The following is a 17,341-nucleotide window of genomic DNA, read 5'->3' on the forward strand; positions in this document are numbered from 1 at the left end:
ACAGGCTGCACTGGCCTTTGGCGCTACATCCTGCCCCGTAGCGCTACCAGCAAAGATCCCAGGATCTGTTGGGGCCCCCCAAGACAGACCCCCGCTGCAGCCAGATCGGCACCACCAGGATGCGCAAGTACATGTACCTGTGCCATTATCTACCGGGGTCCGCCCCGTCCCGTACAAGTATTCCCGAGTCCTGCTCGGTTTCCCTCTTCATACTACCGCTTTTGTAGAACCAACCAACCTGCTTCGCCGAAAGGGCTTCCCCCCCATCTACAGTACTCCCCGTCTTCGACAAGCCCTCTGATCCTATTGAACGCTCGACCTCGCCATGACAAGCAGCGGGAATCGAGAGGTTTTGAAGACGACTCTTGCATTATTGCCGCGCCCGCTCCGTCTAAGAAAAGCCTCCTTTAGCCTTACCCGCTTTGCACGGGCAGACGAGTGATTTCGAGGCGGCAAAAACTGGGGCCTGGAGGCTCGGCCAACTGTATTACCACCACCAACCGTTGAAACGCGCAGTTGGGAGAATCGTGAGTGTGTGTGTCGTGGAAACCGTGCGCGGACAAGGCCAGGACTTGCTGGCGAGAGAGTGAGAAGAGGAGGAGAAGGAAACGAGAGGGAGAGAGAGAGAGAGAGAGAAAGGAAGAGAAAAGGAGAGAAAAGCGCAAAACAGGACAAGACAAGACAAGACAAAGACAAGACAGAAACGCAACACCTCACAGCATCCATCACCATGGGCTCCGACAGCCGCCCCGTATGCCATCGCTGTGCCCAGATCAAGCAGGCCTGCGATGGCAGCGTGCCATGCGCGCGCTGTCTGCGCCTGAGCCTTCCCTGTCGCCCACGCGACTCCAGCAGCTCGGCCAACCAGCAGGTGGGCGACCTGCCCAAAGCACGCATCCGTAGAGTGCAGACCGGGTGCCTCATGTGCAAACGCCGCAAGAAGAAGTGCGACGAGACGAAGCCACGATGCGGCGACTGCAGGCGCCTGTGCCTCGACTGCGCGTGGCCTGCCGAGCGTCCCAAGGACAAGACCGCGGCCGCAGCCGTAACTGTGGGTGCCCCGGCATCCATGGCCGCCGAGGCCGTGGTTCCCAGAGATATCCCCATCAGCGAGTCCGTGGCCGTCGATGGGATCGTCGACGGGACCACCACTGAGCTCATCATTCGCGGCGGCAACAGTCCGGCCCTGAGCTCCTCCAGCGGCAGCAGCTCCAGCAGTGCCAGCATCAGCCACTACTCGCTGGATCATCACTTTGGAGGTCTGCAACCGACGTCGTCCACCAATGATTTAATCGAACTCCCGGCCGACAGATCTGCCTGGGATCAGCATGGCTCGTCCCCTGTGGGTTGGCACGAGTCCATCACACCAATAAGCTACGACAGCCCTCAATCGGATTCCCACGACTCCCTCACCGTGTCGCCCATGACGTCCCTGTCGTCCCTATCCATCTATAACCCGCAGTTGCTGCCGCAGCTGACTTCGTCCCACGACAGGGCTTTACTCAACCACTACATGACCATCGTGTCGTCTCTACTGTCCCGCCGCATGTCCACCGATAATCCCTACAACGGCTATCTGCTCCCCATTGCTCGCTCCAATGATCTCGTCATGCACTGCATCCTGGCCCTTTCTGCGAACCACTGGCGCAAATTGCAACCTCAACTGGCCGACAGGGGTATATACCACCAAAGCAAGGCAACGCAGGCTTTGGCTAGGCTCCTACCTCACGTGGATAGATCCAACGCCGACATCGCCCTTGTTAGCAGCTTGCTCCTGTGCATGACGGAGCTATTTGATGGCACCAGCGAAGGGTGGCAGCTCCATCTCAAGGGCGCCAAGAGGCTGTTGACGGCATTGATGAACCAGCAGCAGGGCGATCGTATGAATGGCCATAACAAGTTCCTTGTGCGGCTTGCCCGGTTCCTCGATTCTGCCGCTACGACGTCGACATGCAAGCCCCCGCTCATGGGCGAAGACGAGCGGGAGGCAGCTACGCTGGATCGGCTGACGGCCTCGCCCGATGACGAAGACTCGGCCATTTACGGAATCCCCAAGGAGCTGTTTCATCTAGTCGACGTAGTCAACTCGCTTGCTGATAAGCGGAAAACCCGTGTTGATCGCGCTTCGGAAGCTGCCTTTCGCAAGGAAGCCTTGCAGATCGAAGAACGCATCAATCACTGGTCATATGAATATGGCGGCCTGCCACGAGCCGCTTGGTCTGCCAATGTGACCAACAACGACGATGTATTGCACGCAACTATGGCCTACGAGTATGCCATTAGGCTCCGCCTCCACCAGATTGTGGAGGGGTACGACTTGAACGACGCCAGAGTGGTCACCAACGTCGAGGGCATCTTGGAGTCGGTGCAAAAGATTCGTTATGGTAGCCCCTTGGAACCCTGTCTCATGTACCCCTTGGTCATGGCCGGGGGAGCATGTTGGACTATGGAGCAGCGTGTTGTCATCCAGGACCGCCTCCTTGTTATGGAGCGCACTTGTGGCTTCGGGTACATTTACAATGCTCGAGAGCTGGTGGAGCGGGTCTGGAGGATGCGAGATCAAACTGAAGGCACGGGTACTATTGTCAACTGGGCACGCATCAGGTACGAGGAGATGCATGGACTAGCTGTTTTCTAAGCACAATCTGCCTCGATTTTGCTGCTGAAGAGAAAAAAATACGAGCACGGCTTGGCTCAATCGTTTAGCCGGATATGGTTTTCTCCCATTCCTTGCTAATACAGTTTACCGAATTGCACCAACGGCCGAATCAAAGAGGCTGCCTCAACTAGCATTACATCGGCAGCAAGAGCAAGTACAGCAACAACACTGTAGCAGCGGCAGCAACGACGACTATTGCTGCTGCACGTCTACCAGGGGTTTGATACGGGATGTGCGAGTTTCTCTTCTAGCTCAGCCACATGGGAATGCATATCGTACCCGCACACCTCTTCAATGGTCAGCTTCCCTGGTCTGTCATTGGCGCTGCTCCAACCGATGCGTTCCGTAATGTCTGTTCTGGCTCGCCGGCTACTCTCTTGCACTCGCGTGGCTCGCGGTCTGCGCTCAAGCTCGTACATCTGAAGCTTCTCCGGTATCGACAGATGTGCATACTTGTCCGAGAAGAGGATGCCAAGCGCTCCAGCATCCTCCAGGGCCATGCAAGCGCCTTGAGACTGATCAGGCATCATGGGATGAGCTGCGTCCCCAAGCAGGCAGCAGCGGCCATTTACCCAAGATGGGTAGGGCTCGTGGTTGTAAAGTCGCCACATCTTGATGTCCTCTGCATTTTGAAACAGGAGCCGGAGTCTCTCGTCCAGATCAGGGAATGTTGCTGCCAGATTCTCGCCCGTGGACGAGATGTTCCAGCCGTCCTCCTTGAGATCGTTCTTCTCAGCCGGGTAGAAGCAATAGCAGCTGACGACCTCGTGGTTGGAGCAAGGGCTCATGACAATCTTATTGATGCCTTTCCCGCCCCAGAACTCAATAGCACTATTATCAGCGAATTCGCCGAGGCCCAACTCGCGGAGCTTTTTCGTGCTTATGATGCACCGATAGCAACATGAGGTGGATGGTGTGACCTGCGGAGTGATGCCAAGCTGCTCTCGCATTTGACTTCGAATTCCATCCGCACAAACGACGACATCATGGACAGCCTCGTTGTCGTTTTCAAATGTTATTCTGCCCTCGGCGGGATCTAGCTTGATGGCTTTATGCCACACCTTTAGCTGTGCCGGAGGGCCCTGGCCCGCCTCGGCAGTGGCCACATTTTTTAGGTGCTTATGAAGATCAATTCTGTGGAAATTGTTGTAGTCTGTTCCAAATCGCTCACGATAGTCTCCCAGTGGATACTGGCCGGAAACCTCCCCCGACGACCAATCGTGCATGATGAGGTTCCGCAGAATGACGGGCTTAGCGGCCGGAATGTCCACTTCCCATTCTTGCAGGAACCGCGAGCCATTGGAGGCGAGCGACAGCGACGCGCCGACTTCTCCGCCAAAGTCATATCGTTCATAGATGGTGACTTGATGGCCGGCACGCCGCAGAGCAATGGCGGCGGAAAGACCACCCAGGCCGGAGCCGACGATGGCTATGCTGAGGGAGGAGGTTGCTGGACTTTTGGCTGCGGCGGACATGATGAGGATTTTATGTTCAACTCCTTGAGACTTGATAATGTTTTTAGTCTCCTTCTGGTATAGATGTCTCGGACAAGAACGCGAGAGTCGACCAATGGGGGATGAAGAGGATAAACAGGTAGGTAGTATTATAGATGGATTATACGTTGGGCATATGGTCACGCGAATATGAATGAAGAACCGAATCGACTGGGAATAGCTTCTGCTTTGCCCAATGATGAACGTCTATTTTTCGAGCCCTCACACACACTTCATGCAAAGGCATGTTGGTCCAGCACGTCTTATACACGCATCTCCAGCCTCTCTGTCGTTGAGGAGGCGTCACCGCTGGTCGGAGGCCATCAGCCACACGGACCATTAAGCATCACGGCCGTCGGAGCAGGCCGATGTAGCTCGCCAATTCGTGAAGATCGTAGCTGTTTGGAGGTTTGACGGATGTCGCAGCCGTCGGAAGGGGCCAGCAGATTGAAAGCCAGCGCACGTTACGGAGTACTTACTAATAGCCACGATGTATGTATGCATTACGCTCCAGATACCACCTACCTACTAATGTGTTGGCTTTTTACAGTTGCATTTTTCTTCCCCCTTCTCAACTATTTTTTGCCTGTCGGGGGGACGGACGGGGCTCCGCGTCAGCACTCTATTCTCGCTGAGTCTCTCGCGGTTAGGGGTGATGAATTGGGAGGAGGACGGGTTGTTTTCTTAGATGCGCGGGTTTACGACGGCGGCGGCGCATTTCCTTATCTGACGGCTTTCAAGGGTCGAGCAAGCAGTCAGCCGGGCGGAGACGAGAAGCGCGGCGTTACGGAGGTACTCGTATGGGGGGGAGGCGATGCAATAGTCTTTGGTTAAGGCACAATTTTTGCATTGGCTTTTGAAGACGTCTTTTTGATTACTTTTATGCTTGGGCAATGGACTCTATAGGCTCTCTGCAGGCTGGGGGGTTAGAGATTTTATCAAGAACGGGCCGTTTGATCTTTTCGTTCATTTCTCGGTGTCTAGCCGATGTAAGTTGATGTGCCGTCGGTTATCGATTCGGTCTGGCTGCGCCTCCCGATGCTCGTATGCAGGCAATTTATATGATACTGGCTGAAGTCTCTGTTTTTATTTTTTGCTGGTGTTTTGTGTTTTATTCTGCCTTGTTGGGCTGTAATACGCGGGTTCTTGGTTTTAAGACGCCTCCTGATTCTCACGACGGTTGGTTTCACGATGTTTTAGGTTCCGCAGCTTGGTTCTAGTATATACGTCGTGAGAAGGAAGAACTGGAGCGCGAAGGGGGAACAGGGGAGAAGAGAGAGAACATGAGCGGCCCCCATCTTCTCTCTCTCTCTCTCTTCTCGGCGTTAACACCAATGTCACTATCTAGGATTTGAATGCTTGGTCTGTCTTGTGCACTAAACAACATTTTGCGTAGCGTTCAGCGGATCCCTCCGTTTTTAATATGGAGTTTTGGATTTCGCCTCTCATGCCCGACTTGGTTTGGGATATTTTGGGGGGCCTCGGAAGCGACCCGAGCGTCCGGATCATCCGCGGGAAGAAGCGCGGCGGAACAGGGGTTTCCGACGGCCGCAGATTTTGTGTCTTGGATGGGAGGAGGAGGCGAAGGGTGAGATTTCGAGGTGTTTTGGCTGGTGTCTGTTTTTATGTACTACCCTTATTTTGCTTCATTCTTCTTCTTCTTCTTCTTCTTTAATATCCGGGACCGAGGCAGGCAGGATCGCGTTAAGCGTAACAGAGTTAGGCTGCTGATGATATCGAGGGAATGACATTGGCATGGGCTGACGGCAGCTGGAGATTGCTCTCATCGTATCGAAGAAGAACGGTACGGGTTTTGTACGCGCACAAGGGGGGACGTGGGCCGAATCTGTAACGGCGATGAAATATCGGCATCAATGCGTCTGGGGAAATGAACATGACGCTCGTTCGATAATCGTATCGGGACGGTGATACGAGGGTAGTCTTGCGGAAGCGGGCATGATCTTCACAGCGAAGTATTGTACTACAAAGGGCAAAAAGAACAAGCCCTTTAGCACTGTGACCTCTCCCTCCCAACAGCCGCCCCAAATCTCGATGGGAAAGTGATTGATGCCTTCGAGATTCCGAGCTGAGATCCTACAACTGAGGCTACAAGCACCACGGCCCACTCCAATCTCCATGGCTCATCGAATCAAAATCTTCCGAGGGCAGAGAGGATGAAGTGAAGGGTTTCGGATGCGGATTCCAGTCGGGGTCCCTCCCTTGTACTGGCCTTCCCCATTGGAAATCCTGAAGCCTGTTTAGTGCTGCGAGATGCCGAGCTGATTCAAACAGGCTTAATGAGGAATACTACCATTATAGCCACTTTTTATTTTATTTTATTTTCTCGCATGGGTGTGAGTGAGTTGATGCCCCCCAGCATGAACTCTCTCGTCGCTTTGGTGCATTTTGCAATCTCAAAGACACCCTTGACACTCCCGCTTTGAGGTGATTCAGCCGATGTAATCTTGGCTTCATCGATTGGAGCTTAGTGTTTATTACAGGGAAGAAGCAATAGTACTTGTAGATGGTGACAAAGAGACAGGCACACAGAGGCGGAAAAAAGAGGCGAATGGATACATGCACCTGTCTGTATTAGCCTTGCTCAAGTCCGCCAAGGTTACATCGGATTAGGACGCAAGCAGGAAAAGACGAACCGACGCGCCATGCAAACGAACGGCCCAGAACACTAAAAGCGAACAAGGTGAAGGGTGCAGCGAGCGAATAGCAAGGCCGAGAAAGCAGGGAAAAGGGGATCGTACGTTTTCTCTCTCTCTCTCTCTCTCTCTCTCTTTTTTTTTTGCCGTTCTTTTCCCAACTGGTGCGGAAGCCAATGTTTGATATATGTATGAGGCTCCGGGTCGTTTCCTTCAGCTTGTGCCTCGCCGGTGGAAACTTCATGCGTTGATGTTTTAAGCCATTGATTCATGACCCTTTGCTCTCCCTCTTTGTGGCTTCCTTGGTTTTTGTTTTTATTATAAACTAATGAACTGAGCCACACGAATTCTTCTTCTTCTTCTTTTTTTAAAATATCTTTTTGTTTTTTATGTTTTATTGCTTGGACGTAATTGCGTGTTATTGTTGATTTGAACTCTTTTTATTTCGATTTCCTCTCCCTTCCCTGATTTCGATATTCGAATCATCTTTGCTACCCCCAAAGAACAACAGAAAAAGAACAAACAAAAACAAATACTCCACGATGGATGAAAAGGTTACTTCGCCGGTGACCTCGAGCCACGGCTCGTCCCTGGACGACCCTCTGGCCAAGACCGACCAGCTCAAGCGCATCTACCGAAAGATCGACATGAGGCTCGTGCCGCTCATGTTCTTCTGCTATTTCTTGCAGTTCCTCGACAAAGTCATTGTCAACTATGCCAACATCATGGGCATCGCCAAGAACCTCCACTTTGTCGGCAACGACTTCTCCTGGATGGCCACGGCCTTCTTCATCGGCTACGCCGTCGCCGAGTTCCCCCAGGGCTACCTGATCCAGAAGTTCCCCGTGTCCAAGGTGCTCGGGTTCAACGTGCTGCTCTGGGGCATCGTCGTGTGCTGCACGGCTGCGACGCAGAACTTTGCCGGTGCCGCCGCCGTGAGGACGCTGCTGGGCATGTTTGAGGCCGTCATCACGCCCGCCCTCATCATGATCACGTCTCAGTGGTACAACAAGAAGCAGGCTACCCTGCGCACTGGTATCTGGTACTGCGGTCTGGGTGCCGGACAGGTCATGGGAGGGTTGATTTCGTGGGCGGCTCAGCACGGCTCGACGACTTCGTCCTTCCAGGGCTGGCGCATCATGTTCGTGTCCGTCGGTGCCTTTAACCTGTGCGTTGCCCTGGCTGTCATCTTCTTGATGCCCAGCGGTATCAGTGATGCAAACTTCCTGACCGCGGACGAAAAGGCCCTGGTCGAGGAGGTCTTGGCCCGCGACCAGGCTGGTGCCGGCAACAAGGTTTTCAAAATGTCTGGTATCTTGGACGCCCTCAAGGATCTCCAGGTGTGGCTGCTGTTCCTCAACACCATCCTGATCGTCATCCCCTCCGGCATCATCACCACCTTCTCGGCCACCATCATCAACTCCATCTTCCTCACCCCCAAGAAGTCGGCTCTGCTCAACATGCCCGCCGGTGCCATCTCCATCTTTGCGACTCTGGCCGGAACATACGTCATCTACTACAACCTGCCTCGCTGGCTGAGCATCGTCGGACTCCTGATCCCCACCATCATCGGCGCCGGGTTGATGTCCTTTGCAAAGTCCAACGGCGGTGCCCTCGCCGGCGTCTACCTCATCAACTTCGACGTGGCCCCCCTGGCCCTCATCTACGCTCTGGTCGGTGCCAACACGCAGGGATACACCAAAAAGGTTACCGTCAACGTTATCATCGCCATTGCCTTCTCCATCGCCAACATCATCGGCCCGCAGACCTTCCAGGACAAGGATAAGCCCAAGTACCTGCCCGCCAAGATCACCGTTCTCGGCGTCGCTGGTGGATCCATCCTGGTCACCATTCTGCTGAGAATCCTCTACGGCGTTCGCAATGCTAAGACGGCTGCGGCACGCAAAGCGGAGCTGGAGGCCATCAAGCGAGGTGAGGTTGATGCCAAGGCCGTCGACGATGAGCAGACGGATCTTACAAACCCTACCTTTCAATATGTATACTAAAGCGCGCGCTGGGGGTGGAAGCCTGGATGCTTTCCGAGCTGTGTGTTTTTTATACTCTCTCTTTTTTTTTTGTCTGTGTGTGATAAAAATTTTGAAGTGGCTCTTTTTCTCTACGGGTTACAAGATGAAGCAATTTGAATACCTAGAGGCAGCCTGTTATTTTATATACCTAGTTTTTAGTTAGTTATGGCAACGTGTGTATCATTTATACAATCCATTCTTTTCGGCCTCGATGTCATCCCAGAACCTTGAAGCAAACCGACGACACCGTCTCGACTCTCACTGAATAGGGGTAATGTCTCCAGGGTCCTGACCGATGCTGCAGGTCGACTCTTACTTCCCCGCAAAATCATTGACAGAAGCAATGCTATCAAGTGATGTATGAACCAGCCAAATCAGTTAGTTGCACGGAGTACACCTTGGACAAAATTATATCACACGTCTCAAGAACATCCAACACTGCTATTCATACTGTGCTATAACAGCCACAGCTCATCGTCAATCATGCTCGGCTTTCGAAATGGCAGTGGATACGTTGTAGCAACGGGTAAGCCTGTGGAGATGGCGAGCAGTGTCAGCGCCATCATCCACCCGCGGATAAAGCCAGAATAGCCGTATCTCGGCCATCAAACGGAAGTGCGAATCGCCAGGAGCGGGAGATGGGCGGGCGGATCGAGACCGGCCTCATGATTTGATCATCGCGCTGCTCCATAATCTGCAATCGCGCACAAGTCATGGCCTTGGACCACGGATATGCTCCATCGAAGAAGCCACAAGTTGATGTGCGATAGTAAACATGGCTGACCCTGGTCGCTCGATATGGGCCGCGGATACGGAGTACGTGAGCCTTCTAGGAATAGCTCGACTGAAACCTCAGCCGAAACAAAGCATCGAATCATAGCCCGTCAATCCCAGAGGGGAGATGGGCTAGGGGCTTGTTCTCGTCTTGTCTTGTATCATACGTGATTCTACGACCAAGACCTGGAGGCACATGGCTGTCATTGGCCACTTCTCCAGCGATGTCTGGTTCTCATATCAAGAGTACGGAGTTACAATATCTGATATGTCTGTTGGCGTCTTCCCCATGTCCAATGCTTTGTTAATTGCTTCCTCTCAGAATATCGCCCATGTCGCTTACATGCCCTTTGTACCCTGTAGCATAGCCGGTACGCTTCGTATGAATGGACAGAGTACGAAGTAAATGCCCCAAAGTATACCGCCTTGTGTCAACCTTGCCAGCCGGAGGGAGAATGCCTGCCATATGTGTCTGTCATTCGTTATTGGTTGACTCTAGGGTGACATTTAAAAGTAGGTGAAATGCATGTTGATGGAATGTGATGCCTTCTCCCGTACTCCATACAGATGACATGCAATGCAAAAAGCGTTTCATCAGCGCTGTTGCAACTCCGCGGCGCGGTACATGTTAGAGGTTGCGACGGCCATGACATGTCTGCATGCTATCCCACTCAAATGCTCTGCTTTTGCTATGTCGTCGCAGCACCTCTGCGGAGCAACACGATGACGACGAGCTGTCACACAGCACATCGTTGCCTCTTGCACTCTCGTGTTATTTTAGTCACAAAAGCATAAGTGTTAACGCCGTAGTTTAGATGAATTTTCCGTGTGTCGAGCCATGTTCACTTTTTGGCTTCTCCAAGTCTTTCATTCGGCGAGACTCCTCAGCTGTGGCGTCGCCAGTCAGGTCGAGGCCGAGGGAATGCATACGGCCAAGAGCGCCACCCGCTGAAAGAAGGTTAGGAAGACGGGCGGTGTCGACTGATGATGATGACTCTTTCTTTGCTATCTTAAGTGAAGTCAAGCGGAAAAGGCCCTCTGGAACGATAGTTGAATCAGTAGGCTCATTTTTTTGCTAGGGTAGGGCGAAGACAAATGTGGTGATACGCCTTTGTGCGGGGGATTCGTCGATAGGACGCTAGAAAGCATGGAGTTGTACGGCATCATCAGCCGGTCCATTGAGCAAATAAAAGAAGCTGGTGAATAAAGAGTTAGGCTAATCAGCACCCAAATATGCCAGTGGTCCGTGTCCGAATTTCAAGCTATGTAAATAACAATACCAGATACCAGAGGTATACTGTAGCCGAAGACACTAGAAGAAAGTAGTGATAACAGTAGACACTAGGAAAAGATGTTGATAGTAGCAGAAAGTGATGTCAGAAGCAGGTATCCGAACATGTACTCAAAGAACCAGGTGTCTATTACAGAGTAGGTGGTATGTATCTGTAGGCAGACAAAATGCTTTCTTTCGCATCCTGCTCCGACGGATGAAATCTATTGTCGCGGGGTTCTGAATGGCTGCTTCTTAGAGACGTTTATTTAGGAACCATTCTAACTTTGAACAGATCCGATCAGCAAATAACATAGTTGCAGGTGCCACAAGAAGCTGTTGGTGGGACGACTAATACCCTATACTCTGTGGCATGTGCAACAGTCACACAGCGACGAGTGTAATATTGGACGATCACTGACCATTCAGAGGACTCAAACGCAGCACACATTTAACCCACATTCCTCTCGACAAGGCTGCATGTGTCCTGTCCTACACCGGTCCGCTCGGCGAGGTCACCGGGGCCGGATGCCGGCTTTTCCTCCTCACTGCCCCACACCGGAGGCTTCTTGGAAAGACGCACAAGCTCGTTCGAGAAGAGAGCTTTGCGACGGCTGCAGGGGGTCGGGCTGGGGCGCTATCCAGCACCGTCTTTGCCAGTCGCAAGTCGCCCGACAATCTGGGGAGCCACCGCTGATCTATCGCTCCATCAAGCCTTCTCGTCCTCTCGTGGATTCGTCGAAGAACGTCGAGCGGCGTGTAACACCGGGTTCGTCTGGCCGTCGGGAAGCGTCCACGAGAATGTCGGTCATGAGCCTGCAATGATACTCCGCTGGTCTGGGCGTTTGTGGCCACTACTCTTTCCCCTCATGGATAATTGCTGACACGACAATCTCATGACAGATACTCTGGAGAGCGTTGAATAAATAACGTCTTCCTCCCTTTGTCCTTTGACGCCGAGGCCATTGAACACCTGAGCTGATAAGAAGACAATTTCATCTCTTCCATCTGTTTTCTCCTTGGGCTTCTGAAGCATTACTGGATCGCATTTCCATCTTCTTGGGTTGACAAAATGCCCTCATTACTTGCGTCTGCCATTGAGCCGCCGGCGCTGGTCGTCGTCACCGGCGCCAACGGCTTCATTGCGCAGCATTGTGTTGCCGCGCTCCTCGAAGAGGGCTATCACGTTGTGGGCACCGTGAGGAGTGCGGCCAAGGTCGATGCAGTGAAAAATTCACACCACAGACATCCCAGACTAGACGTCGTCGTCATCGAAGACATCACAAACGCACAAAGCTATCTCGACATTCTTGGGCCTCTATCACCGGTAGCGGTTCTTCATCTTGCGGCACCCTTTCACTACAATGCGACAAACTTTGAACGAGACATGATGATTCCCGCGGTGCAAGGATCAACGGCCATCCTGGAGGCTGCGGCTCGGATCAAGAGCATCCGGAGAGTCGTTCACACAAACAGCTTCGCTTCGATATACGATGCCTCGGCCGGTCCGTGGCCCGAAAAGACTTACACAGCTCAGGATTGGAGTCCGTTGACGTACGAAGACGGAGTACAAGCAGACAACGCGCCTGCCGCATATCGTGCGAGCAAGACGGCAGCGGAGAAGGCCGCGTGGAAGTTTATGGAAAGCAGGGCACTGGGGTTTGATCTCGTCAGTCTGTGTCCCGGTATGGTCTTTGGCCCATTCTTGCCAGAAGCAAAGCCCAAGTCCATTCCCGACGTCAACACGAGCAACCTGCTGGTCTGGGCCGCGGTGTCTGCTGGTCGTGACAATGCCCTGCCGCCGACAAGAGGCCCCGTCTGGGTCGATGTCCGCGATGTCGCTGATGCCCACGTCAAAGCCCTCCGAGTCGTCGAGGCCGGCGGCGGTCGCTTTCTCCTCGCCAGCGGCATCTACTGCAACCAGGAGCTGGCAGACGTCGGCCGGCGATTGTTCCCCAAGTACGGCGACAGAATCCCGATCGGCGAGCCGGGCAAGCGGGAGTCGCACACGCACTTTGGCGTCAGCACGGCCGAGACGGACAAAGTTCTGGGAGTCAGGTGGCGAAACCTGGAACAGAGCTTGGGGGAACTTTTACCACAGCTATTTGAGGTTGAGCGGGGTCAGGCTGCCTAAGATTTCGAGCGCTGATGTCGCGGTACATGCGACGGGCGTTGAGGGTCCGGTAGCAGCCCCGAGGTCGCATGTACCTGGAAGCGACTGCTGGGATGGCATGCATTGCGATGTGCAAGGTACCGAGAGAGCAGGCTCAGGGGATAAGGAAGTCGGCACGGCGGTACATTTTCTCAGCATGTCAACGGGTACCTGTACCTTTGGCGCGCTTGAAGACACGCAACTCCGCTTCCAAGCTTACCTCACCTCTGTTGCCTCGTTCAAGTCCATTGACATGATAGGCTCCAGAGTGCCAATACAATGCCGGGATGAAGGAATTGAAATGCTAATGAACTGATATTAATTATATTGATGTTATGTATTCAACGATGGAGGAGTCTTGGGTGGATGGTTGCATATATAGAGAGACATGGATCTACCTCCAGGCCGGGAATTAGGAGGATCAAGACATGAAATAAAATTGATTGATTTCCATGCCACCACCGCCAAGGCACTACCTTGTTCCAGTACCTGCTACTATCGCTATTTCTTTCAGGTAGTATCAGCTACTATCTCTATTTCTTCCTAGTATCTGCTGCTATCGCTACTTTCTCTACCATCTGCCATTGTAGCAATTGAATTCTCCTTCCAACAATTTGATACCAATCATGTCCTTCTTGGCGCGACAAAAACTACTCCAAAGGCCGGTGAGGTTGCAGTAGGAGTCCGGAACCCTGCAATTGCATTGCGACGTCGTGATACGGGTAAATACTCAAGTGCCGTACTGTGTCTCTTTACCCCCCATACTCGAGTTTCGCACTGTCTCCCTTCCCTGCATTTTGCGACGTGGTCGTGCCTTCTCAGCTTCCTTCTCCTTGCCGGCTTTCGACTGTGATCTACGAGCCGCGGTACATCCGCCCTCAACCTCGCAAAGGCAAAACCACCGACAGACGCCATCTCCAACCCGCGGCTGTCTCGCTTTCGCTTTCGCCGTCTCTGCAGATACAAGACGCTATAGCTTGCGCTAGCGACTCGCTGCTGTGAGCGGGCATGGGGATTTTTGCCGTTTAGGCTTCCAAGGCTCTCTCTCCTGGACACAAACGGTCCACACGCGTCTTCCGAACATGGCGGATCAATCCCCTCGCGAGAATCCCAAGCCCAAGCAGCGCCGCATCTCGAGAGCCTGTGATTACTGTCACAGAAGATCGATTCGTTGCCGTCCAAGTGAAGATGGCGCCGGATGTCAAAACTGCAAGGATTTTGCCCAGAATTGTACTTATCACAGAAAACCGCGCCGTCGAGGGGTTCCAGCTAGAGGCGGCAGTGGGGGACCGTCGGCCAATCGACATGTGGTGGAGGGATTGCCAGATCTAGAGTCGTCGAGATCGCCATCCCAGGGCGACTTGCGGATAATACCCGAGATTCAGCAGCCGGGCCCTAATGCCAATGCCAATGCCTCACCGCAGTCGCAGTCAGCATGGCGGGCTCCGTACATTGTCAGCCAGGCGACTGTCGTTGACCTCGTTGAGCTCTACTTTGAGATTGTCTATCCCATCTTCCCCTTCTTCCACCAGCCCTCCTTCACACGCAAGATCTCGAGGGCCGAATACAACACCAACCAGTCACTCTTTGCCACTACCATGGCCGTGTGTGCCCTGGTGGGCGGCCGGGTCCGTGACGGGTCCGTCATGAACCCGCGATGGGACGTCCAGGCCCTCCAGAGGGAGACGTTGCCAGACACCTTTTATGCCGAGGCCAAGAGGCAGTTGCTGGACAATGGCCTTGAAAATTCGGACTTTAACATCCTCCGTGGTCACGCTATAATGGCCATTACGGCGATTCAAAACGGCAAAATTCGAGACATGCATCATCACCTTGGCATCTATCACACGTTCATGGCCATGGACGGACTTCATGACGAGGTAAATTGGCCATCTGGTATTGGCATTATTGAGAGAGAAGAGAGAAGAAGAATGGTGAGGCCACTGGCTTTTGCCCCTTTCCCATGCCACTTCCACCAACTAACCCGTTACTTTTCTGAGACAGTTTTGGTCTATTTATACCTTGGACATCTTCACGTCTGTGGTTTGGGGTGGCGTTATCCGTTCTCGAGAACAGCAGGCCAATGTAGCTTACCCAGCAGAGGTGGATGACCAGTACATCAGTGACGGAGGCATTGTGCGACCGGGCCTCTCGCCCAGTGGTCTAAGCCCTCCAATTGCTCGCCTCGTCCTCACTGCACAGTCTGATTGCTGGTTGTCCGGCTGGAATTTCATCACTGACCTATACAGAGTGTTGGAGCATGCCCTGGCACGATTTCGCGATCGTAGGAGATCCTTCATGTCCGAGATCATTGACGACCAGTCGACCGTGACTGGGACATCTGTTCGTGACAAGGTACTCCGCATGTACTTGAACCTTCCTGAATGCTTCAAGAATACGCCAGCCATGGCGTTTAACCAGAAGCAAGATCTCTTTGGCTTCCAGGCAGCCAACATTACCGCCAGCCTCCAACTTCTTCGCATCACACTATTCGCTGCCGGAGGCGCAAGCATCGCAGAGCGCTGTGAGATTGCCTCTGACGTGGTGGATGCTTTCAGCTCCATTCCGGTGCAATATTGCTTGACTATAAGCAAACCATTGCTGCATCATCTGGGTGGAATTGGCGCCATCCTGGGTTCCGTTTTTGAAGAGCCCCTCAGCGAAGCGGAGTACAATCGGGTGAGATCTGTCATGTTGTCGATGGCAAGGCTTCTTGAAAACCTCGAGACGATACATCGCAGCTCGAGTGCCAGCGAGAAGCTGCGATCTCAGGTATCTCGCATTGACGAGTACATGGCAGCCCAGCGCCAACAGTCAAGGCCGCCTCTCGAGGATGCTCCAGTGAACGCTGCTGTGCAGCAAGTGGTGCCGGTCGACAGCGCAAGAGGTGGTGCCCATAATTATGAGCAGGTTGGGACGGAGATAACTGGCGATTGGTCGTTCTTGGTGCCTCCGGACTTGTTGGGTGATCTAACGTGGAATTTTGATTTTGGTGGAGTGTTCACATGAGGAAGAGGGAAGCTTCTTTATAGCTCATAAACATGAGGCGTAGTATTCCGACTATGATGCTGCGCTGCAAAACGGGCTAATTCTGTCAACAAATCTACATGATGGCGTCGGCATTGGCCTCGATCCTCTTTTCATCAGGGCTCCCGAGTTCCGTGCCGCGTTCCGAGTCCTTACCGTCAACCTCATCCAACAACTGCCTGGCCGCAACAGCAATGTTACCTCCCGCTTCGGCCACGCGACGATGATATTCCTTCAGGTTCTCAGTTGCCAGCCTACTGTCGCTCGTGAAGAGAAGTGAAATCTCCTCCAGAGTTCGGTTGGCAAGCTCGGGGTAGAAAAACCAAACTATGGGGGCCACAACAACGTTCATCGCACCGAAAAAGAGATAGGTGCCATAGCCGACTCTGCTGAGGAAGATGGGCATGATGAGGGTCGTGGAGCCACAACCTGTGGCCCAGCCGAAAATGGTGAAGCTGTACCCCTTGGCACGGACCTCTTGGGGCCAGATCTCCGTGCCATAGATCCAGCAGGGAATGATGTTGAACATGGTGAAGAACCTGTATAATAATGATTAATATCTCTGCGTTGTACATTTGAGATGGATGGGGTTTGGAGGAAACTGGAAAATAAGGAAAAAGGATGATCTCTCAGATAATTACTTACCAGACATAAATAAAGACGAAACTTGCTGCAGCAATTCCTAGGCGCTGCGATAGTTCCGGATCCGAGACGGCATGATCTTGCGAGGTCTTGATGAGGGCGCCGACCAAGAACAAACACACTCCCTGAATGATGAATGAAGTGATTAATGACTTTACGCGGCCCATTCGGTCAATGACAAAGGCTGCGGCTGCGGTGCCAGGAACGCCAAAGGTGTTGGCCAGGCCGGCAAGCCAAAGGGCCTTGTAGGGATCAAATCCGGCCAGCTCAAACAAGACGCCGGCCCAACCGACGATGGCGAGGATACCGGTCCATTGCTGGATCCACTGCAGGGCAAATCCGAGGACGGCCCGCCGGCCAAGATGCAGCTTTCCAGAGAAGCGGCCGCCTAGGACGATGTTGGCGAGGTCATTGCGCTTGTGGTGCGTTGCCTCGACAATAGCGTCTAGCTGTTCGACCTCGGAGGCAATGACGGGGTCTTCGGGGCTCAGGTCTCCTCTAAGCTTGCAGAGAATATCGATGGCTTCCTGACGCTGGCCATTGGCAATGAGCCATCTGTGGGCAGTCGTTAGCAGCGTACTTATATACAGGTAGTAGACGGCAAACAGCGGGGACGGGACGGGAGGAGAGAGTGGAGGAGGAG

At 53.2% G+C, this 17,341-nt stretch overlaps 6 protein-coding genes across 6 annotated transcripts; 4 read left to right on the forward strand and 2 right to left on the reverse strand.

The window, feature by feature from the left end:
* Nucleotides 1-730: 730 nt before the first annotated feature.
* Nucleotides 731-2,638, forward strand: Triagg1_4133 (transcriptional regulator family: Fungal Specific TF; the record flags this gene model as incomplete). The annotated part of the gene is made up of 1 exon (XM_062898503.1): nt 731-2,638. The coding sequence occupies one exon, from the start codon at nt 731-733 to the stop codon at nt 2,636-2,638; it is 1,908 nt and encodes a 635-aa protein (XP_062757153.1).
* A 230-nt stretch (nt 2,639-2,868) lies between these two features.
* Triagg1_4134 (uncharacterized protein) lies at nt 2,869-4,134 on the reverse strand (the record flags this gene model as incomplete). The annotated part of the gene is made up of 1 exon (XM_062898504.1): nt 2,869-4,134. One exon carries the CDS (start codon nt 4,132-4,134, stop codon nt 2,869-2,871), a length of 1,266 nt encoding a protein of 421 aa, XP_062757154.1.
* A 3,214-nt stretch (nt 4,135-7,348) lies between these two features.
* Nucleotides 7,349-8,812, forward strand: Triagg1_4135 (uncharacterized protein; the record flags this gene model as incomplete). The annotated part of the gene is made up of 1 exon (XM_062898505.1): nt 7,349-8,812. One exon carries the CDS (start codon nt 7,349-7,351, stop codon nt 8,810-8,812), a length of 1,464 nt encoding a protein of 487 aa, XP_062757155.1.
* A 3,137-nt stretch (nt 8,813-11,949) lies between these two features.
* Nucleotides 11,950-13,011, forward strand: Triagg1_4136 (uncharacterized protein; the record flags this gene model as incomplete). Its single annotated transcript, XM_062898506.1, has 1 exon — nt 11,950-13,011. The coding sequence occupies one exon, from the start codon at nt 11,950-11,952 to the stop codon at nt 13,009-13,011; it is 1,062 nt and encodes a 353-aa protein (XP_062757156.1).
* A 1,100-nt stretch (nt 13,012-14,111) lies between these two features.
* On the forward strand, nt 14,112-16,038 carry Triagg1_4137 (uncharacterized protein; the record flags this gene model as incomplete). Its single annotated transcript, XM_062898507.1, has 2 exons — nt 14,112-14,909; nt 15,034-16,038. 2 exons carry the CDS (start codon nt 14,112-14,114, stop codon nt 16,036-16,038), a joined length of 1,803 nt encoding a protein of 600 aa, XP_062757157.1.
* A 94-nt stretch (nt 16,039-16,132) lies between these two features.
* On the reverse strand, nt 16,133-17,253 carry Triagg1_4138 (uncharacterized protein; the record flags this gene model as incomplete). The annotated part of the gene is made up of 3 exons (XM_062898508.1): nt 16,133-16,595; nt 16,702-17,184; nt 17,231-17,253. 3 exons carry the CDS (start codon nt 17,251-17,253, stop codon nt 16,133-16,135), a joined length of 969 nt encoding a protein of 322 aa, XP_062757158.1.
* Nucleotides 17,254-17,341: the final 88 nt, after the last annotated feature.

Source organism: Trichoderma aggressivum (assembly GCF_033847375.1).
Source record: "Trichoderma aggressivum f. europaeum strain CBS 100526 chromosome Unknown scaffold_012, whole genome shotgun sequence".
In the NCBI taxonomy this organism is placed as follows: Eukaryota; Fungi; Ascomycota; class Sordariomycetes; order Hypocreales; family Hypocreaceae; genus Trichoderma; species Trichoderma aggressivum.